Here is a 21,658-nt window from a genome sequence, read left to right as displayed (position 1 = left end):
TTTTTTTTATTATTCATGTTTCTTAAATCCTCCGCTGGTGGCAGACGGCGGGGGAAAGCTCATTCATTAAGGTGAACAATGCTTCACCGCTGTGAGGTGTGGGCCGGGCCCCTGACTACACAACAGCTGCTGCAGGGGCCACCAGCCTGCCCCCGCAATTAGAGCAACGACCGTTCAACCAAACGAACACACACACAATCAAACAATAAGTTAAAAGGAAGGGAAAGCTATGACCTTTCATGAAAAACATGTTTATTAGTAACAAGAGAAAAGTCAACGCTAGAAATGAAAAGATACAAGCAGAACTTACTCAGCTTTATGTTGTAGGTTTACATTACATTATGACTAACCCCTTCTCCCCATCTCCTTTCATCTGTGTGTGTGTGTGTGTGTGTGTGTGAGAGAGAGAGAGAGAGAGAGCATGCAGCTGGATCACTTGGTCAGACTTTGCCAGTCAGACCCTGAGCTTTCTGAAACTCCTGCTGCAAACTGGACAAGACTTCTCGATGCTGTTCAGATTTCTTTTCCATTTCTTTCAGGAGCGTTTCATACCTTTGACTGTGAAACACACAAAAAAGAAAGATTAATTTTATACAGCTAAAAAAATATATATATAAAAGCATATCTTATCTTAAAAAAAACAAACAAACACCGGAATGAATGACATTCTACCACATTTATGTGCACTGTGCTCACGCACAAGGTGTTTGAGAGAGAGAGATTTTTTCATTCCATACCACAGAGCTGATAATGCCATTTAGGGTAATGATATTTTCACTATATCACACACAATCACAGGGGACAAGGCAATGGGAATAATACAAGAACACTTCTACTGAATATGACCCAATTCAACGGCACTAACAAATAAATTATGAAGTTAGTTCAGCGGCACACAGGAGTTCCTTTATATTTGTCCCAATTGTCTACTGTTGGGGCACAAAAAATGGATGTTCCTGTAATCACAGTGAAGACGGTACCACAGATGTTAGAGATTATTCTCCACCCACCAACTCCTTGCTGCCCTCTACATGTCAGCATGATAGCACAGCTAAGCTATGCATAAATATCTTCCTGGAGGTATTTGTAAATAGTCAGGAAGTGCCAGCATTGTCCCGGTGCCCTTTAAGACTGCAAGCATGTGAAGAATTTGTTATTATATTATTTTTAAGGAAGGAATCACTGATATTATATGATAAATCCAAAATTATTGACCCTTGATAACAATGATGCTGACAATTATGTTGAAATTTGTAAAATGCCTCTGAATATACCATGATAGTCAGTGTTCCAGTTTTGAGTTTTTGCTTTAACACCTGATGGACGACATATGGTAAACATATTAATGTTAGGGTTGTAAGGGCCACATCTGGAGGAACTTTCAAAACGGGACAGGTCTTACTGGCCTGTGATGGTGTATTCCCTCCAGAAACGTGGACTTCAGATGACCCTTCCCTTGAAATGGGACACAATATCTGAAGCGGTTTAGAGCAGGTGTAAGCGCAGGGTAAATGAGTGCTGCATGTTGGTATTTTTAAGGACTGGGACACACCTTTCTACTTACCTGGTGGTGTTGGAAAAACCTAATAATGAGTCTATATGTACCTGATAAAGTAAATTCTCACTGAATGTTCCAGCTGTTATGGGTTAATTATGATCACAGCTTTAATACTGTAAACCACATAATCAAATTAAATCCAAATATGTGTTGTATTGATATCAATGCGTAACAGCCATCATTACAGATGAGTCCCCTTCCTCCTGCATGCCACCCCTCACCTAAACCAGACCAAGTATTTTCCAGCAGGCGAGAATGCATCTGATGCAGGGACAACTCTGGACAATGTCCGGACCTGATTGTGTGGACACTGTCCACCGTTCATGAGGGAAAACGGCTTTAGTGTCTCTGCTTTATACTTGGGGCAGGGGGCGTGATGCAGGGTGAGGTGATTTGGGCAGTAGGACTACTTATGTATGTTGGTGGCAATAATGCACCTCTGTTCTCTGTGGTTCTCATTTAGAACCGTACAGTTTGAATTGTAACAAAATGTAAATTTTACTGTTCTGGGTCTTTTGTTGTTAAACTCCAGTGTTGTCTCATGTAAGGCATTGTTTTTGTTTGTATGGAAACTCCAAATAAAATGAGAAAATAATCAAATGTGGTATGGTATGGTTATTTTAAACTATTTCTTAGATGAATTTAAAGAACAATTGCTTTACCATGATAAATGTTACCGTGAAGACAATATAAGATATACTTTATTAATCCCAAATTGGGGAAATTCGGGGTGATATGAAATTAAATAAGCCATGAAAGAAGATTTATGCCATATCGCCCACCCCTGCTGCTAACTTCTCTCAGCACAGCAGGATGCAGGATGCAAGACTACAGACTGGACCACAGCTCTGGACACTCACATCTCTCCGTTGATGTACTCCAGCCTTTTCGTGACCGTAGCTTTGGCCTCATCCAGGTCCTGCTTCACTAGAACTGGGCCAATAAGCTTATAAACGGTGTTTGTGCTGTCCAGCAGATCCAGCTCCTGAAAACACAGAAATATATATAGTGTATATAACCTGACCGCACCTACACCAGTGGAGGAAATGGGCTTTGTAAAGTGAAAATGTTAGGTACCTCTTTGACAATATTGTTCTCTGTCAGCTGCGTCTCCAGCTTCTGTCTGGCTGACATGCTCTTGCTAATATCTAGAAAGACATGTATTAATGATTAAGTGTATTAGTCTATTTATTTTACAACGTAATTACAGTATTGTTGCAACCATAAATACGACTTGAAAAGTGCAGGAAATAGCAAACGAGTTCATTTAACATATGACTAGGTGTCCTAATATGGTTAGCTAGCTCGCCACAACATGGCACGCTAGCATGGCAACCCTAGCTGGCACCTACCTTTTTGAATCTGTGTATATTTGTCTAATTCCGCTTTCAGCTTCCTTTGAATGGCCTCTGCCATATTTGCGTTTTATGGAAAAAGTAGTGCAGACTGAGAAATATATCAAAGAACTACGAGGCTAAATGTGGTGTGACATGTAAAAGCACCGTTAGCTAACAGGAAGGGGCAGCGGCTACAGCGGATGTTAGCTGATCCCTTCAAAGTAAGAGCCCGCGCTACTCCAGGGTTGTTTTTAGAACAAATAAAAAGCACAAATAGATTAACATTAAAAATCAACTCACAGTGTCTACATCTATATGCAATTTAATTTCAATATGTTCTCGACGATTTCATTTTTTTGGTGATTTTTTTCATTTTCTTTATTGCACATGTCTTCATATACAAAGGTACAAACTGATAGCTACATAGATCAGAGACAACAAAAAAGAGGAGAAAACCAAAGTAAAACAGTGACAGTTATATTTTACAATGTCAGAGTTTGTGTTATATGCAGCATATAATACTCGTTTTATAAATAAAATGTCTTTGTGGTTTTGTTGTCGACATTAGATAACATGAGGCTATATTTTTAAAATTAATTAATTAAGTGCAGACAAAGTGGCTGGGTTGTTGTTGTGACCTGTTTTTCTTAAGAATATGATATTTTTATTATGTTTTTTGACGCTGTCATGGTTGCGGCGGTTTGCGACATGTATGTTTACGACACACACAGTAGTTCATCTCCCTGCTTCAAGATGGCCTCGTCGTTTTGGAAAGGTGTTGTCGGCGTCGGACTTTTTGCCTTAGCTCACGCAGCTTTCTCAGCGGCACAGCGTAAGTTTGAGTGCAGGCAGTGAAAACACAGGTCTCGGTGTAAGTATTAATTTCAGGAGCGCTTCGTTGTCACCGGGCAGGGCGACAAAACAGCAGGCTGGGCCTTACGGTGCAGCAGTTAGCTAAGTAGACGCTAGCGTATCAGTTAGCTTAGCCCCGTTCAGACTCATTCTCAGGGAAGAAAGACTCGAGTCCTCTGCTGTGCTTCATGTTTAAACACCACCAGTAAGACACGACGTTTAGCGTGACTAGCGTAGTGTTTCAGTGCAGATCTAGCCGTCTTAGCTGCTTACAGTAGCTAGCTCTGCTACAGTGTAATGGTGTTCATTGAATTGCTGGCTAACGTGCTTTTCTCCCATCAGATCGGTCATACATGCGACTCACAGAGAAGGAAAACGAGACGCTACCAATTGATGTGAGTGACCGTCATCCTCATGTCGTCTATCGTAATCTCCGCCTTCCACTCACCTCAAGCACCTCAGAGTTGCCTGCTGTTTTCACCACGATCTTGTTTTTTCTCTCTACAGATTGTATTACAGACCCTACTATCCTTTGTGATGACCTGTTATGGGATTGTCCACATTGCTGGAGAGTTCAAAGACATGGACGCCTCCTCAGAGCTGAAAAACAAGTAGGTTGAGTTACCCCGCAGCACCTTCCTCCCTTAATGATGTGGCTGTTTGTGTGTCTGCCACAGGGGAAGCATGCTCACCACCGCTTCCTTATTTCTAATTACTATCAGTCAGTTCCCACAGACACACTCAACCCTCCTCACAAGCTCTTGTGTTATTGTGGGACCGGTGTGTCCTGAAGGGCAGATCCAGCTTTACATCACACAACATAAGAGTGGGGTTTAGTAAGATCAGCTGTGTATGACAGCGTTGAAGAAAGTCTAACAAATGAAAGGGGAAACTATAAGGCATCTTTAAAGACTACACATGTTTTTTTTGTCTTCCACTAAAGACCAGATTTGGTAAGATTGGATCATCTGCCTGAACCACATACATTAACAGTTTGTTTAAATGGTACTTATGCCAAATCATTACAATCAAACTGTTGAACTAACAACATTATTTTGCCTTCATAAAGCTGTTTTGCAGTATGTGCTGTATGAGATAAGTACCTGCGTCGCCACGTGACTTGATCGTAGTTTAGATTTTCTGCCAAAGGCTCAGGCGCGTCTGTCTGCTCACCGTGAGGCACAGCAGATCACCTCGTCCAGTTGAAGAAATTTGACTGGGAAAAAAGGACAAGTTCTTCTTTTTGATGAACCATGTGATTTCAGGACATGGTGAAAAGCATCACAGTCTTCAGAGTCTGGAGTCCAAGTAAATCCCTTCAGATGGCAAAGATATTCAGTTTATATGATACAAGCCAAAGGAAAGCAACAAATTCTCACATGTAAGACGCTGGAAACAGAAAACGCCTTTTCTCGATTGTCAGAAGCGTTAACCAATTAAAGGACGAAGCGTTTCAGCACCAGATACAATAGTGTGCTGATGTTCGGTCCAAAACAGAGCTTTGTTATTTATATTCATATAAGTGCCTGAACTTATGATTATTGGATACAGACTCGCCTGCATTTTGCTTTTTTGTATCATAGTTTTCCACCAAGGCTACGTGTGGTAAATGTGCCTCGTGCACACTTTGCTATGCAGGTGATTACAAGAGGAGCATGGCAGTGGCAGGGATTTGGAGTCAGTGTGCTGCTGCTCATTTTGTGGCCAATATGTTGTGAAGGCCAAGTGTAATTTTACATTGAACACCATAAGAGCTTTTTTTTGTACATATTCAACCAGTGTATCAAACCCAATGTAAAGAGAAGACACAGAGATAGCTATATATTCATGCCCATACCTTGCATTGTTTTCTACCACAGATCTTATTACTTCAAGGCATTTATGTCGTGATTCCCCATAAAGAACACATGCGATATTATTGCCTCACGACACTGTGTAAAAATAAAACAGAAGGTGGTAATTTGCTTATCCTTTTTTTTTACATTTACTCATTTGAAAACCAAACACAGACAATATATTTCATGTTTGACCTCATGAAGTTCATAGATTTTTGTAAATATCTGCTTATTTTGAATTTGATGCCAGCAACAAAACAAGACTGGGAAAGTTGTGGAACGTTCCACAGGTAAACAGGTTCACTGGTAACAGGATGGATGGTTCACCACTTTGTGAACACATGATTGTATGACGGATATTACTACATGAGCTCAGGAACACTTGTCGGAAAACAGTTTGCAAATGACGGCATCCTGTTTTTATTTACATTTTTATTAAAGCGTCCAAACTTTTTTGGAATCAGGTTTCTACTTTGTGTTTCTTTCATCACAAGATGATTCCTGATGGTTTGAGTCCTTTACTCTCTGCTCTGAGTAAGACCTTTAAGGTAGAAGATAAAGTGTTACAGTGGGATTATTACATGTGATCTGCTTTCGAACGAGGAGTTAATACTGCGTCACATACGCATCACAGTGCACCAGTATCCAACATGTGCATAACTGTCTTATCTCTTTGACAGCACAACAATATATGTGCTGTCTCTTTATAACTGTGTCCCTTCTTTTCCAGAACATTTGACACACTGAGGAACCACCCGTCCTTTTATCTTTTCAATCACCGGGGTCGAGTGCTATTCCGCACGCCGGAGGAGGAGCCCTCCTCTGTACGCAACCAGCACGCTCTTCCCAACCCCATACGGCTACGCAAGCTGGAGCATTTGCACTGAGACTGGCCTTTCCTGCCTGTAACATCATTAATGTCAGATAAAGATTTGCTTTTGTTAGACAGAGGGGGAAAGTGAGAATTCATCGTCCTCTCCTTTAATTTGTATTGGTACATAAACTAATATGCTGTCCGAACATGCTTCTCTGTCCAGAAAAAGTGGTCACCACCATATTCAACACTGACTGTGCCAACCCTTCAATTTTTCAAGCCGATTTGTTTGTATATAAAGTATGTAATTGCTTTGGAGTCTTAAGATACAGAGACATCTCCCCTTTCTGTCCCCTCTGAACTGAACTGGGATATCGCTGTCCTTTGTATATTCTTTGTATGAGGGGCACTCTTACTGTTCCATTTCACACATCAGTCCTCAGCAGCTGTCTGGGCAAAACCTTGCCATCTGAGCGAAGTCTTGTTGTATGAACTTAGGACCCTTTATTTCCTTGACGATTTCCTGGAAGCGTAAAGGCTCATTTGTACATCCTGTATTCATCAAAGAGTTTTGAGTTATGACGCAGGAAATCAAGTCGAGGTGAGATGTGAGAACAGAAAACATTAGGCGGCCGCTTTAATGATACTGTGAACACTACGGCGAAACAGAAAGCAATGATACAGGCATTTGGGTGAAGTTTTTTTCCTTCGTTTGACATTTTAAGATTCAACATGTTTTTAATTTAATAAAATGCATACTGATTTTACAAGGTGTCAGAATCTTTTTTTCTTTTTTGCTTTCTATCTCATATTCTAAGGCTGGAATATTGTTGTTGCCAGAAGGGATTGGATCGCTCTGCTGGAAGCTGTAGAGGCTGTTAAAAGAAGGGGTAGGCAAGCAATGTGGAGGAACCAGTAACAAATGTTAACGGATCGCCGATTAAAGTCGTTTGTCTGCGGGAGGGAAAGCTCTTAAAGCAATACTGACGATGCAGAGATGGACCTGTGTCCTCTAAAGCTGCTGCATCACAAAAACATCCACCTGAGCAGTTTCTCATGTTGGCCTCTAGGTGGCGGTGGAGCTGAAACGTCTCATAGAAGCTGCAGCAAATTAAGGAGTTCAAACAGTTTTCTGCAGCACTGAGTTTTATGTCCATGTCTCCTCTTGGCTTTACAGTGAAACACACAGGAGGAGAGGTTAGTTCCCAATGAAAAATAATTCAGGCTATTTCTGTTGGATGTATTGATCCATGGAATGAATTCATCTAAGATTCATTAGAGGGTATAATGTTGCCTTCATTTAAGGAAAAAATGTGGCTTGATTTTTACATGGTGCAGAACTTTGTGTAAAACTTTTCCTTTTTTATCTTTAAAGTTGCAAGAACATTAACATCCACTTCTTAGTCTAAAACATATAAAACGGGTTTAGTATCATTTATTTTCTAACTGTCAAATAGCAATCTTTGTTCTTCAACACATTGAGAAATATTGGTCAGATAAAAACACAATCATCTTTAAAAATGTACAGTTGTTTTGACATTGTAGGCTATTAAATGTCACTTTTGGGTAGAGATAAAAACACAATGACACACAAAGCCGGAGATACCATTCTACATATGGTTTATTTTTTGTTTTGTTAAAAAAAGTAGGTTCATAAAACTTTCCATTTTATATATGTATTTTACAGTTTACAAAATTGGCTTTAAACATTTCAAAATATTTCTTAAACTCTGAAATAAACAAATTCACAAAAATAACCTCTATTCCTTATGAACATTAAAAAGTAGTGTACATCTGTCATAAAAACAAGGAAAACAAAGGAGGAGCGCTAACTTGGGTTGATGTAAAAAGCAGCAGAGGGCAGATTACTGGCTGTTACAGTTCAACAACAGGTGACTGCCGACTGAGCCCGGACAGATGCAGAACAAAGTTGTAATTCTGGGAATGAGTGGAGCGTTTGTGGTGCCGTGGAGGAAGATTACAGGACTGCGTGTGTGTTTGTGTGTCGGAGGAGTAAACTCTGGATGGAAACCAACAGCTGCACTCACTGAACTTCCAACTCTGTAATGGCAGGAAAGATGATCATTACACCAGCAAACACAACTACTGTGTTTAGTTTGTTTCCAGCAGAAAGTCAGAACAACTGTGAGACTGTAACAAAACTGGCCCAATTTGGACACTTCATTAGGCCAAGACAGACATGTGTGGAGGCTAGACTCGATTAATGAAAACCTGCTAATTCGGGATGGGGGATATGACGGTATATAGTATGAGATGAGAGGAATTTGAGGTTTTGCCCATCATTTATACTAAGGTACCCATCACTTTAATATGGCAATATCGGATACACAAACTTTTTGCATCAATGTGATGCAACATTTGGATTTATCAGGTATTTTATTGATTGGATAAACAAAAATAGACATTTCCAACTGGGGTATTTTATCTTTTCTCAATTAAATGTCCAGAATCTTAACAATATATGACAATATATATTGCTAAAACAACATAAAATGATATATATATACTCATAGGTTTTATGCGTATTGCCCACCCCCGAATGCTAAAAGCTAACATTGCTGGGAAAACATTAGAAAACAGTATCAGTTTGGTAAAAACATCATTGCCTCATCATTTATGCAGATATAATACTAAAAATATGTACCTGGGTGGACCAAATTTAAAGAAATCTGCATGAATGCACATTGTATTACTCATAGAAAAATGGTTGCAGTCTTACAAACATTTTTCAGACCAGCTGAAGAAAGGTCTGTTCCTAAAGAATAACAATAGCAGGAATGACTCTGTCCATCCCTTGCTCTGCCTTTTTAGGATCCGACAGCTTATTGTGTATCTGTCTAACGGAGTGTGTGTGTGTCTACTGCACAATGTGGTGATACAGACAAAAGCCAAATGGGTGTTTAAGGCATCTGTCAATATAAAGAGGATTATATTTAAAGTCTCTTTACTAATCCGGAGTGGATCTGTCCTGAAGGCCCCTCCTCCAGTTAAGCCCCTTACCCTCCACCTCTAACAGGATGTGATGTAACAGAACAGGGACAGTGGGAGCATCTGCTATTGGTGCATTTGTCCATTTCACCCCCAGTGCCCCAATTTGTCTTTTTCGGGCTACTCAACAAGGACGTCTCATATGGTGGTTAATCCACCGGTTGACAAACTACAACTCAGAGGAGAGGGGCTTTATTCCTAACAAAGCGCAGATGGCTTCGTCACTAACTGCCATGATCGTTGGGAAGCTGCAGGGAAGTTGTGTGCTCCTCCTCCACCTCAGTGAGGGCCGTCTCCAGCTGCTGGATCAGCACCCGCTTCTTGAACCTGCCACACAGGTAAAGAAAATCAGAAAGAAGCAGGGAAAGAGGTAAACTACCAAAAACAAACAAGGGGAGATGCATGTAAGCGAACCTGCTTTTAAATGATTGCAGTGTGGTTCTGAGTCATTGTTGATATCTGCAGTGCTTCAAGCACACCAAGAAACTCCTCCACATAACCCCGCATTCAAAAAAGTCTAACATGAGTCATTGTTTCTCACCTGATGGCCTCTTTGATAGCATGCTGGATGAAGTACTTGCGAACATTAACTGGTCCTTTCACCTGCTGCAGTAATCTGAGTATTGCCTCATAGTCTGAGAAACAACACAGGCAGAGATGAAGAGACATACATATGTTTCCAACTTGACACTTGGTGAGAACAGAAATGATTGTAATGTGTGTAATATACTGGCCTGGCTCCTACTCACTTCGCCCAGGTTTGCGGACCTCCTTGATGACCCGTGTTCTCAGCTCTGCTTGGCTGCCATCCAGCGGGGTTATGAATATGGGCTCAAGTGCTGCAGGGTCGGCCTCAGTGCCCTCCAGCTGGCTCTGTGGACTCAGTCGCTCGCAGTTGTGTTTCTCCTCCGGCGGCTGCTCATCTAGATGATCCTCCACCAGTCTCTCCTCCACCATGTTGATGTCCTCTCCCTGATCTGCCACCCCCAGCACGACCTTCTCCTCTAGGCTCAGTGAGGATGGGCTTCCTGCTGCGGCGTCCAGCTCAGCGGGCCAGATCTCCCCCGGCTCAAGCCCAATAACACAGTCACCGTTGCTCTCAGTGACCACCATGTTGTTGCCATCCACTCCTGTGGGGGTAACAAATAATTAAAACCACAAATTCAGCAACATCTGCGAAAATCTTCTAACCAGTGCCTCACAGACAGTCCTATGATCGCCACATACAGCATTACTCTCTATTCCAGGCACATCTTCATCTAACCTTTGTGCTGTGGGATGGGTTTGAGGAGGTTCGGCTGCCCTTGAAGCCCTGCCGGACTCTTTCCCAACACCACATGGTTGGTACCGCCTGGTGGAGTCTGCGGCCGCCGCAGTAACGGGGACATACTCCGCCTCCTCTTCATAGTGACACCCGAGCTGGGGTCGCTGGAATTTCCTCTTTTCTTACTTTGAGGGCCAGCTACAAACTCATCTGCCTCATCGATCATCATCCCCTGAGATACACATCGGAGACAGCAAAGCATTAAAAAATGAAAGGACTGAATATTTGATGAAGATATCTCGCTGCACAAAGTTAAGGTGTATTTCATATTTTCACCTTCTTATCCTGCTTGAAAGGATTCCCAAATGTGTGCAGGCGTTTGGGCTGGTCAGGGTCGATCTCCCTCAGTGGAGACGGCATCATTTTTAGGTACTCCTGATAGTTTCCCATCTGAGCCACTGGAATACTGTGCAGGTAGTCTGACAACCACAGGAGATGTTTTTAGCATCAATAAGACACTACAGACGATTTCCTATAGATTTATTTTAGTGTTGAGTTTCTTTGGTGATATGTTAGCATCATTAATGTCCATTGAATGACTGCACATCTCAGCGCAGCCTTTGGACAAATCTTCAGAAATCTTTATTAACTGGATATACTTAATACATTTTTTTGCATTCATACGGGAAATTTTCTTACAGTTACATTTCAAAGTCACCTATGATTATTTTAAGATTGCAATTAAATGTAAAACAGCTTTTCCTCCCTGGACTTGCTGCTTTCATCAGGATAGGGAGTATTTAACTGAACCTAAAATAACTTCAGCCCTAACGGTAGGACGTTATACCTTCGTCTTGCCCTCGGATCAGTTTTTGTGACGTCCGCAGCAAATTGGAGCGCATTCGGGTGAGCTGATCCAGAAGGTTCCGTCTTGGGATGTCGTAGGCATTTCGATAAGCTTGAGGCTTTACATCCTGTGAAAACATCAGCATGTCTAGACAGAGAACACACACCAAACACTTGCCCTGTTTTTCCTGTAACTTTTCCACCCACACAAAGAATGTCAGGCTTTTCACAAATGTCCTTTCTCTCCTAAATCTACCTTGTTGAGCAGGGCGATCTGGAAGCCAGCAAACTCTTTGAAGTTGATGTCCACCAGGCGAAGGGGCCCCTCTCCGGCTATTCCCTGCAGCAGCTGCTTGAAGTCCCGGCGGTGGGCCAGAGAGAGAGCGCTGGAGTGGTTCTTCACCTTTATGCCAGTTTCTTGCGGAGCCTTCTTCCCCACAGACACGATCAGACGATCTGATTCCATCTTTGCCTTTATAGCAACCAAACGGGGAGAAATACTACATTTTACAGGGGCCTGGTCAAATGCTTTGGTTCAGACTGACAAGAGACTTTGGTGAGGAATATTGTTTAGTGCAGAGACACAACAGAGCCTTTTGTTGTACATTTTTCTATGTTGATTCTTTTGTCTTTTCTACAAATAATGTCCCACTTCATCAAACAATGCAGCATTAATCAACAAAGCATCAATCTATATAGTATAAACCCTCTGCAACTCCTCTACCACATTATAGACCAAAGAAGAAGAGATCGTTTTTCCTCATGGCTTGGTGACAATGTCAAAGATAAATTGCATCAGATACTTTAATTTTGTGAACGTTCATTGTAGTGTCAGTGCTGATTATCTTTAAAGCAAAGGCACAGCAGACATTATTCCTCTTTCAATTCTAATTTATGTGTCCTTTTTGGGCCATTTCAGCTAAAGACTATACTATATATATACTTTATATACTATAATATACTATATTTTCACTAGGCAAGAGCGTATTGAAAGAAGCATTTATATTTGCTCAGTTGATCATAACTGAAACTATATGAGTGTTTTACCACCGCATTCAAGATGACTGAGTTCTGTCTCATGCTCGAGGACACTTGAATCTTTACCTGCTGACTGAGCTTCTTCAGGTAAGAGATCACACTGTAACTCAGGCCACAGTCCATGGTGTCTGCGATAAGATTCGGTGCACCCATCATCCTCAACGCCTTTTTTAAGGGCTGTCAGAAGATAGCAAGAGGAAATGCATGTTTTTTAGAAACAATATAAATCTGTGTATTGAATGTTTGCTAAAAGCAGCATAAGTGACAAAGCATTAGCTTACCAATAGGTAGTATGGAGGCATTGTCTTCAGGTACATCTCAAAAGCCTGCCGCCACTTGAGGTTTGGTTTTAGTTTGTGCACTTTAAACAAATCATCTGGAAGGAGACAGAGAAAGGAGGGCTGTGTGAGAATTAAGTCTGAGCAGTAGATACAGTCAGCCATCCACCTGCACCTCCTCCTGCTGCTGCAGGGCTGACTGTTCACACTGTCATTTATCCTTCTACATACCCCATTACCCGAAAATATCTATTAGATGCAGAGCACTATTAAAAATAAACTGATAATTATGCTGCTCAGTTACACACCTGTTACTTGTGACCATGTTTATAGCTATACATGATCGGAGAGAAAAAGACTGCACATGATGAAGTGACCCAGAAACGGAAAGCTTTTCAAATTTAATATGAGCTCAGACCTACTGACCCAGAAGTTTTGAGGCCTCTTTAAAGCAACAGTTTACTGCCACATGTCTTACCGAGGAGTGGGAGAAGGACCGGGTAGTTGTAAGGCATGACAAACAGGTTGACGCAGGTGAGAGTGGTGCTGGCTTTAAGGTAGCCAAAAGGCTGCCCCAGGTCATTTTGCTTGGCACTGCTGCTAACAAACACCTGAGGACGACAAAGGGAAATTATAACGTCAAACATCATTTTGGTTATTGAGCCTCAAAACTAAACTTCAGGAAACCTTTCTTGATCCATGAACAGTGACAAAGCTTCACAACCACAATTCACCACTTTAAACAACAAATAAAGGTGAAAAGAGATTTTGAATAAAACTAGCAGCCTCATTGTTTCTGGTTTTCTGGTTAAGTTCCACAGGTAACACCGGAGACAGTAAAAAACAAGCCAGCAGAGCCAATGGGTGTGTGAAAATCTACCATACCTGCCAACACATGTGTGGAGACTTCCTTTCCAAAATGTACTGGGTGAGTGGCGATGGTTCCAGTTCATACTTGTCAAAGGGAAGCTTGTCGATCACCATGGGCTCACAGTCCACACAAGAGAAACGCACCACGGGATGTGCAGTGCGAGGTGGCTGGAGGCAGGAGATGGAGACATGAATGGAAACTGTTAGACAGAGCTATCTGTGGTATAGACCCATGTGATGTCTTTGCAAAAGCGACAGATAATGGACATCACAGAGAGAGTTCGCAGAGTTTGACGCTTGATTATATTGGCTGTAAGTCAAAGTTACTGACTCATGGTAGACAGAGAAAAAGCAGACTGCCAATAAAGAGTGAAAGACGTTTGTGTAAATGCGTCTCTGCTGGTAGATGTATCTACGGAGATACACTCAGACACCATAAATAGTCAGGGATAAACAGGATAATGTCAAAGACAGCCTGGAGTGTGTATTTACACAGATTTACCTGCACATTAAGAAAACAGACTTAGAAATCCCATTCATTAAGAGGCAACCTGCAGAAGGACAGATTTAAGGTGCTGCTGAGATATGTTTAAGCCTCTTTCTGCTCACCAGGGTCGGTGAGTTCTGGTCCGGCCAGAAGGACTCTGGTATGGGCCAATGCCCTACTGGAACCCCGGTTTTTGGGTTCGGTCGCACATAGATGAGTTTGTGGCAGCTGTGCCATGGCTGTGGGCTGAAGGCTGACACAGGACGACTTGACTCCACTGAGTTGTCTGTAAAAACAAAAAAGGTACGATATGAGGGAGAACGCCAACCAACAATCTGCCAACTTCTGACAAACAATGACAATTAATGGGAATTTGAGAGCAACCACTGCCAAACAAAACCTGAGTAACTGGTATGAATGAGATTTTCTATCATTCTCTATAACAGTTTTTAACTCTCAAGTACTCTCTTGTAATCTCGCTCTTTACCAATATGTGTAAAGAATATGTGTGAGAATATGTGTGAGTAAAATGATATGTGTGATAAATATGATCTCTGCAGCTTTCTTCACACAGCCTCAGTTTTTATGTTCCTTTATATTTGGCCAATCCAGAAAATGCACTCAGTTCTCCTTTTAGGGTAAAACTACCCTGTGGGGATTCAGCGTAAGAAGAGTCTCTTCTGCTTTCAGAACTGCTTTTTTGTTGTATATTCATGAGGCAGACATAGGCTCTTTAAAAGTCGACCAATGGCTTTGTGGTACTTTAATGACATGACGCCCACATAGCCGAAATGGCTTGTTGATATGTTGGACGTAATACCTACAAAATGTAATGACTGCAATGTTTTTACTGCTCTTCATGTTTGCAAGACACAAACGAAAAGTCGTTGCCTTGCCAAAAACTCACCTTCCCCAACGAGAGGCGGATCTGGCCCCGTCTTCTCAAAATTAATGACGACGCCACTTTGAACCTTTTGTACCAGAGACTCCAGACATTGGTTCAACATCCTCTGTGTCCGCACGCAGTACGATCGCCCTGAGAGAAAAGCAGGACGCACAATTATCCACGATAGACTGAATTATGAGAGCTAGACACATCATGATTATGAAAAGAAATAGCGGTGTGAATACGAGCAAAAAAATGCAAAACCTCCAGTGACTTCACACATCTGTGTGATGGCAGACTCATCCGTGGGGACGCTGCCGAGCTGCTCGTTGTCTGGCGTGGCCGCTCCTGGCAGCCTCAGGACCAGTGCGAAGAGACGCTGGTCCCAGCGAAAGGGCTCTTTGGTCAGCTCGCTGCCTGCCAACGGAGAGTTCAGAGGCAGGTGCAGCTAGACGACAGACAGGGCGAAGAAACACAAGGATAATGGGAGAGGAGCTTTAGGTGTGAAAAACTGCCAACGGTCACCGTTTGAGTTTGTTTTACAAATCTTATTCATGTCCTTACAAAGGTGAATCACATTACATGACTACAAACAGTGCAGGGCACTATGAATTAGTTCGTTTTCTCACCTCATCTGGAACCCCTGAGCTGTGCGTAAGCTTGTTCCCATCAGTGATGGTGATGATCACAGATGGGTCAAGAAAGAAGGGGTTACGGCCCTGAGAGGGAAACAGTGATGTTCAACAATTAAATCCAAGTTCAGCTAAACAATGGCCCCATTTATTCTCAATAGTCACTTTTCTTTTCTGTTCCAAAGCAAACACACAGTTCTAGGCTCTGTGTTTTAAAGAGACTTACATCTCCCAAAACACAAGATATAACTGGTCTCTCGTGTTTATAGTAATGGCAAAACAGGTATACTGTTGAAACACAGCTCCACTTAAACACAGTCTTTAGTATGGTATTGGCATCACACTTGTGATAACCTCCCGGATACTAATATGAACTATGTGTTGCATCTTGTAATCTTGTGGCTGTAAGCTGCAGTGTCCTTGTGCTGCTCGTTAAGGACAGAGGCCTCTACCACTGTGCTGCAGGGGTCAGCCTCGTCTAATTCAAACACACATAGAACGCATTAGTCGACTGACACACACGCGCACAATGCACAGAACTTGCATCACTGCTTGAGCATAGTAATCTATCTCCGCCTTCGAGCTGGGGTTTGCAGGAAAGATGTGTGTGAGGAGCTGATGACGGTGCTAATGGAGGCAAGACGGAGTGGATTAAGCTGCCATCAAAAGTCAATATTCTTCGCTTTGTCTCCAGGTAAAGGAATAAAGAAGTGCCGACAGGAGGCTTTGTCACAATTCCTATCAAAACCTTCATTTATCCAGAAAACGTCCGCATAGACTGTATCTGTTAGCCATATCGGGAAAACCTTGCTTCACACTCAGATTCTTGCTGGTATGTCAGATGTCTTGTGGAATATGCTTAAAAGGGCTTTGCTCATGGTCACTTAACTTCCTCCATTTGTGTTATTTTCAGCTTTTCCGGGACTAAAATCAGCATCTCTCTGTTCCAATCCAGCATTAAATGACAACAAAAACATGGTATGTCACTGTCTCATCAATGTGTGCGTAGATGGTATTAAAATGTGTTCATCTCATGTTTTCCACCACAACCAAAAATAAAAAGGCAGTTTAATTTGTGTGTTAGAAAGTAATAGTATCTGTACATTTTTGAGTAATTATTAAAATCAGGCTGCAACTTACCATTTTTGTTCATTATTGATAATTCTACCAATTATTTTCTCAATTAGTCTATAAAATGCTCGGTCTGAAAGAATGAAATATGACCATCTCAGTTTCTCACAAAGTGATGCCATCATCATCTTCAACAGTTTTTCTGATAACGGACTTTAATTAAATGACTAACTGTTCCAGCTCTAATTAAAATGACTATCAAACACAAAAAGATGAGACTTCTGCCAAAGCAATGCATAACTGGATGTTGGTGTCAAATACCTGTCCATAGTTGTCGATGCCTGAGACGAGGCGGTTGAGGTTAAGCAGATCAAAAGCTGTGCGCAGAGCGTGACCTAATGTCGTCAGCCCAGATGCCTGAAGGTTCTTGAGCTCGCACATGAAGGTGGCGTGGTTCTCCTTCCAGCCTGCCTGGAATACACACAGGGACATGGTGGTGAATGCACTGCGGGAAACAGCTATACGACATAGCCGCAGAGGAGGCCTGAAGCCACAGTGCATGGTGAACAGCCACAAACCAAAAAAGATCCACACCCACAGATACCCATAATATCTAATTATAAAGAAAAACAGAGGAAGTTTTGTTCACTGACAACCACAAACTGATTCATGTCAAGCACATGACTACCACCTTTGCAGTTTAAGTCTTAGCGAGCCATTGATTCTGTGCAGCATGACATAATTTCAGCCATAAAATGAGATCAGCTTATGTCAAGCTCTGGAAATAGAAGATAATTTTGTTGAAATTCAGGCATACATTTGAGCTAAATGCTGCTGTTTGAGAAAGTCTAATTTCATACATGACAAGCATCCAAAAATACACTTCCCACAGCAGCCTTTCCTCTCTCCCGATGGAGATATACTCCCACAGGAGAGGATGTGGGTGTGTAACTGCTCTTGGACTTTTCTCCAGTAGGGTCAAGTATCTTACTGCTGCAGCTTCATGCTTAATCTACGGATGACCTGCAAGCTTACCACTTCCTTTATTAGGAGAGGGAGGGGGAGAGGCGAGGCACACAGAGGCCCAGTTTATACCTGGCATTAACTTGCTTCTTGGGCGATCAGAACATAAGTGAAGAGCTTAAAGTATGTCAGTTCATGTGCAGGTACAGGTGTGAACGCACCCAGGAGGCGCTGAGATCTGATTGCAGAGCACCTCCGAGAGTGGTCACATTCTATTACCAGTGTGTGCGCAAATGTGTCTTGGGCCACACTGAAAGATCACTTACTTAAGTGATGTCCTCTGCAAAAATAGGCTATGAAACACACTGTCTGATGTCCATTTGGTTCACTGTCAAGCATATTTTGTCTTTGGGCTCTTACCTGCCAAGATAAGCAGCAGATGTCTGTGTGCTCACTGCCTGTTTCAACTGATTTCACCACTGAACCCCTAACTGCAATATCCACAGACTCCCACAAATCACACAAATCTGAGAGTTTTTGAGTGAGGAGAAGCTTACTAAGCTTTGTGAAACGCTGTCTACGACACGCATTCTAATACCAGGTGTGGACTGACGTACTCTGGGCTGTCCACTTGAGAGCGGATCACCCAAGATGCATGGAAATGCCAGGTGTAAACAGGGCCAGAGAGAGATGAAGAGCAAGAGAAAAGTCTTGACGCACCACTATCAACATGCATGCTCTGAATCAGGCAAGTGGGTAGGTTTTTGGGTTATCATGAGTATCATTCCGAAGCCATGATTTGAGTGGAATTTCTAAGCGCAGCGTTACATAAATGAAGTTAGATACATATTATACAGCCATACGAGCAACATCACTGAGCAGCTGAGGACAAACTGGAGGTGTAAACACACAGGGGTAGTAGAAAGATAATAGCCCAGACACAGACCTTTGTGTGGGCTTGTCTTGCACTCAATAATTCAGACTACAGAATATTTCTATCTTCTTCTCAGCCAACCTCCTCTCTCTCCCTCTACATCAACAATTTATTGCCTCTATAACTGTGCAATCAGAGCGGCCCCATTCAGCATAACCTTGTCCTTTCATCATAATCCTCGATGCACAAAGCAGGCAGAAACAACAAAGGAATAGGCAACGGAGGCAAAGAGAGGAAGAGCTGGAGGAAGAGGAGTTGAGGACAGACTTTACAAGGAGGGAAATGCACTTCTGACAGCAGCACCTGCATGATTTTGGGCGTGGGAGGAGAATCAGATGTTGGATTATTTAACAAATATTATACACGGGACTATTTTGGTGGGATGCATGAAGCAATGATCTGGACTGGAATACTGCAAGGTCAATGGCTGAAGGAAGTAGGAAGCATCACATGAACGACAGCATCCACTCGTAACACTTTGCCATGACCACAGTCCTACATATACACCTAGAATATAATGATTAAAGTGCGGGGGCAGTGAGCTCAAAGTGGTCCATTTGGAGGTCAATGAAGAGCCAGATATAACCTAACATTATTTTGTTTTTGCACAACTTTAAATATGAACACTAGGCATCAATGTGCATTTGTTAATTGTAAAAACTCACTATTCATCTGTGTTGTAGTTACTATATCTACACAGAACTGGAAGGTTTGTAGAATTAAATCTTGAATTGCAGTAAAAGCTTTCTGATACACATTGTTTGATTAAAATCTGATTTTAGGAAAGGGAAGTAGTTTCTCTTAAAAATAACTCCTATCTATCTGTCTATCTATCTATCTGTTTATTTATTTTACCCGTTCTTTTTTTCAGCTCATTTATCCTACATTCTTACTTCTAGCACGTTTAATTATTTAACCATTTCCTATTTTCGTTGTTGCTTGCATTAAAAGTGCATCCCTAATGGCTGGGCAAATACAAACGTGTGACATATTATACTACATTATTATATAGTTTGCATTAAGTTAGCGTGAGTAAGAGAATGAGAACATTGTCACTTCTGGTCTGGTGCTCTTTAAAAAGCTGCAGCTATTGGAACTAGTCATTACAAATACCTTTTGACCTTCATTATACGTAATAACATATGCCTTGTTACCTACACCGGCAGCTACTATTAAGGACAAAGTAATTAATTACTTTCCAGCTCTGGCATGTTGGGATTTGGTCATGAGGCATGCAGACAAAAACAGAAGATGATTCTATGTATTCAAACATGATCGACATGTGATACAGTAAGTACTCAGCGTATTGTGTTGAGAGTAGTAGGGTGTTGTTTGTAGAGTTAGGCAAACCAAGACATTCCTAATACGGACCAGTAACTGAAGCAGATCATGGACTTCAGGAGTTTGTGTGGGTACAATGGATTGCATTTTATTGGGCATGAAAAGCTCAGTGAGAGATGGTGCCAGGCCATAAAATATGTCAATAGATTAGTTGTGAGGGTAGCTTTGCTGTCAAGAAACCCCTGGAATTATTGCAGTGATTCACAGGTTGTATGTTTTGTTTTGTTTTGTTATGTCTGGATGTGTGTGAATACAAACTAGAGTGTTTGTATGCTGGGCCATAATGTTCATAATATGACTATGACAAATAACTATCATACGAATAATGATAATTTTCTTCTAGCGAACTCACATTAAAAAATAATAAATAAAAAAATCTCATGAAGAGGGCTTATCAACTTTCAGACCAGATTGACCAATGGTAATGCGTGGATGATGTAAGGGGAGGAGTGGACGATGATTGGCGGGTTACTTCACCAATCTACACATTGTACTTTCAAAAAAAGAGCGACGTCATAGGCGATAATAAATCTCTCCGCCTCCATCTCAACGCCCGAGACTTTTCTCAACACAAAAGCAAAATGTCCGCTGGATGGTCGGAGGCAGTGCAGCTCCGGGTCTGCGGGTATTTGGAGCAAAAAATTGCCGTTTTTCGCCACCGGGAAGCCGCCCAACACTGACTACAAACCAGAAGGACAATAAAGTCTCAATGACAGAAAAATACGGTCGACTTGTCAAATGTAAAAATTGTATCATTGCTAATTACCTTCACTCCGTATGGTGGATCATCGAATGTAACTAGCATGTACCTGTCGCCTCTACTAGCCGGGTCTCGGGCACGCAGCTGTCAAAAAAAGAAAACCAAAACAACATATATTAATTTCGACCAATCTTGCCCAAGGAACCCTAAGCCTTCCAAAGCTGCACACTTGCTGAAAAAAGTCGGGGTAAAATCATTCTTTACCTTCATAAAGACCTCAACCGCGCCTTTAGCAACGTCCAGATACGTCGTACCCAAATAAGTGCGCTGATTCATAGAGGCGGACGTGTCTAACAGGAAAAGTAAAATAGGCATTTTAAATGTAAAGCCGCGGCTGTATGCTTTTCTAAAATAACTGTTATCCACATATGACCTATCGTGCGGCCAAACAGTTCACACATGTGTGTATATATTTGTTATAATAAGCCCCCCCTCCAGAAGAGGGCCGTTGCCTCTGCTGTCTCTCTAGCTGCCTTTCTAGAGCTCTGTCTCAGCTCGCGCTGTTCAACTTCTGCTCCTAACCGAATGGAACGCCCCGCTCCCTCCACTGCGACGCCATTGGCTCAGCCCAATTCCACAGGCCACGCCCTTTCAATATATAAATATATAACGCTCGCGTAGCGTACATCCGCTTACCCTTTCAGTTGTATGAATACTAAACGACCGGATATTAAGTTCTATGGATCGTTATAAAATAGCATAGATTAAAAACAGACGTATGATATTCGTACTGGTATAGATCATATTTATAGACGTGAAATATCTTGAAATTTGTTGGCAATTCACTCGCATCTCCCCCTCACAGACATACATACACTTCCTCTCGTTTTCTGTTTCTCTCTCCTGTCACTCTATTGCTGCGTTCAAGGCGCCTCAAAATACT

The 21,658-nt window shown here is 41.9% G+C and overlaps 3 protein-coding genes across 3 annotated transcripts; 1 reads left to right on the top strand and 2 right to left on the bottom strand.

The window, feature by feature from the left end:
- Positions 1-230: 230 nt before the first annotated feature.
- pfdn6 (prefoldin subunit 6) lies at positions 231-3,080 on the bottom strand. The gene is made up of 4 exons (XM_041944362.1): positions 2,911-3,080; positions 2,636-2,706; positions 2,419-2,543; positions 231-558 (listed from the first exon to the last, which is right to left on the bottom strand). The coding sequence occupies exons 1-4, from the start codon at positions 2,972-2,974 to the stop codon at positions 441-443; spliced, it is 378 nt and encodes a 125-aa protein (XP_041800296.1). The 5' UTR covers positions 2,975-3,080; the 3' UTR covers positions 231-440.
- A 554-nt stretch (positions 3,081-3,634) lies between these two features.
- mmgt1 (membrane magnesium transporter 1) lies at positions 3,635-7,160 on the top strand. Its single transcript, XM_041944396.1, has 4 exons — positions 3,635-3,727; positions 4,090-4,142; positions 4,255-4,358; positions 6,313-7,160. The coding sequence occupies exons 1-4, from the start codon at positions 3,649-3,651 to the stop codon at positions 6,467-6,469; spliced, it is 393 nt and encodes a 130-aa protein (XP_041800330.1). The 5' UTR covers positions 3,635-3,648; the 3' UTR covers positions 6,470-7,160.
- An 887-nt stretch (positions 7,161-8,047) lies between these two features.
- Positions 8,048-21,243, bottom strand: ints6l (integrator complex subunit 6 like). The gene is made up of 18 exons (XM_041943821.1): positions 20,980-21,243; positions 20,782-20,859; positions 17,099-17,248; positions 15,704-15,793; positions 15,339-15,522; positions 15,096-15,224; positions 14,311-14,474; positions 13,717-13,869; positions 13,310-13,442; positions 12,835-12,929; positions 12,620-12,730; positions 11,772-11,987; positions 11,517-11,643; positions 11,006-11,148; positions 10,670-10,901; positions 10,155-10,535; positions 9,947-10,040; positions 8,048-9,732 (listed from the first exon to the last, which is right to left on the bottom strand). Exons 1-18 carry the CDS (start codon positions 21,088-21,090, stop codon positions 9,630-9,632), a joined length of 2,694 nt encoding a protein of 897 aa, XP_041799755.1. The 5' UTR covers positions 21,091-21,243; the 3' UTR covers positions 8,048-9,629.
- Positions 21,244-21,658: the final 415 nt, after the last annotated feature.

This window comes from Chelmon rostratus, chromosome 9 (assembly GCF_017976325.1).
Source record: "Chelmon rostratus isolate fCheRos1 chromosome 9, fCheRos1.pri, whole genome shotgun sequence".
In the NCBI taxonomy this organism is placed as follows: Eukaryota; Metazoa; Chordata; class Actinopteri; order Chaetodontiformes; family Chaetodontidae; genus Chelmon; species Chelmon rostratus.
The sequence above is the reverse complement of the archived record's forward strand: the minus strand, read 5'-3'. Positions and strand labels throughout refer to the sequence as shown.

What these genes read in the sequence shown, in the direction of transcription:
- mmgt1 (XM_041944396.1), top strand. Translation starts at nt 3,649, where the DNA reads ATGGCCTCGTCGTTTTGGAAAGGTGTTGTCGGCGTCGGACTTTTTGCC. An exon ending in AGCTTTCTCAGCGGCACAGC is followed by an intron (nt 3,728 to 4,089) that starts GTAAGTTTGAGT and finishes TTCTCCCATCAG; the next exon opens with ATCGGTCATACATGCGACTC. An exon ending in ACGAGACGCTACCAATTGAT is followed by an intron (nt 4,143 to 4,254) that starts GTGAGTGACCGT and finishes TTCTCTCTACAG; the next exon opens with ATTGTATTACAGACCCTACT.
- pfdn6 (XM_041944362.1), bottom strand. Translation starts at nt 2,974, where the DNA reads ATGGCAGAGGCCATTCAAAGGAAGCTGAAAGCGGAATTAGACAAATAT. An exon ending in ATATACACAGATTCAAAAAG is followed by an intron (nt 2,707 to 2,910) that starts GTAGGTGCCAGC and finishes ATGTCTTTCTAG; the next exon opens with ATATTAGCAAGAGCATGTCA. An exon ending in GAGTACATCAACGGAGAGAT is followed by an intron (nt 559 to 2,418) that starts GTGAGTGTCCAG and finishes TGTGTTTCACAG; the next exon opens with TCAAAGGTATGAAACGCTCC.
- ints6l (XM_041943821.1), bottom strand. Translation starts at nt 21,090, where the DNA reads ATGCCTATTTTACTTTTCCTGTTAGACACGTCCGCCTCTATGAATCAG. An exon ending in GATGTGTGAAGTCACTGGAG is followed by an intron (nt 15,225 to 15,338) that starts GTTTTGCATTTT and finishes CTTTTCTCTCAG; the next exon opens with GGCGATCGTACTGCGTGCGG. An exon ending in CTTTCAAGCAGGATAAGAAG is followed by an intron (nt 10,902 to 11,005) that starts GTGAAAATATGA and finishes TGTGTATCTCAG; the next exon opens with GGGATGATGATCGATGAGGC.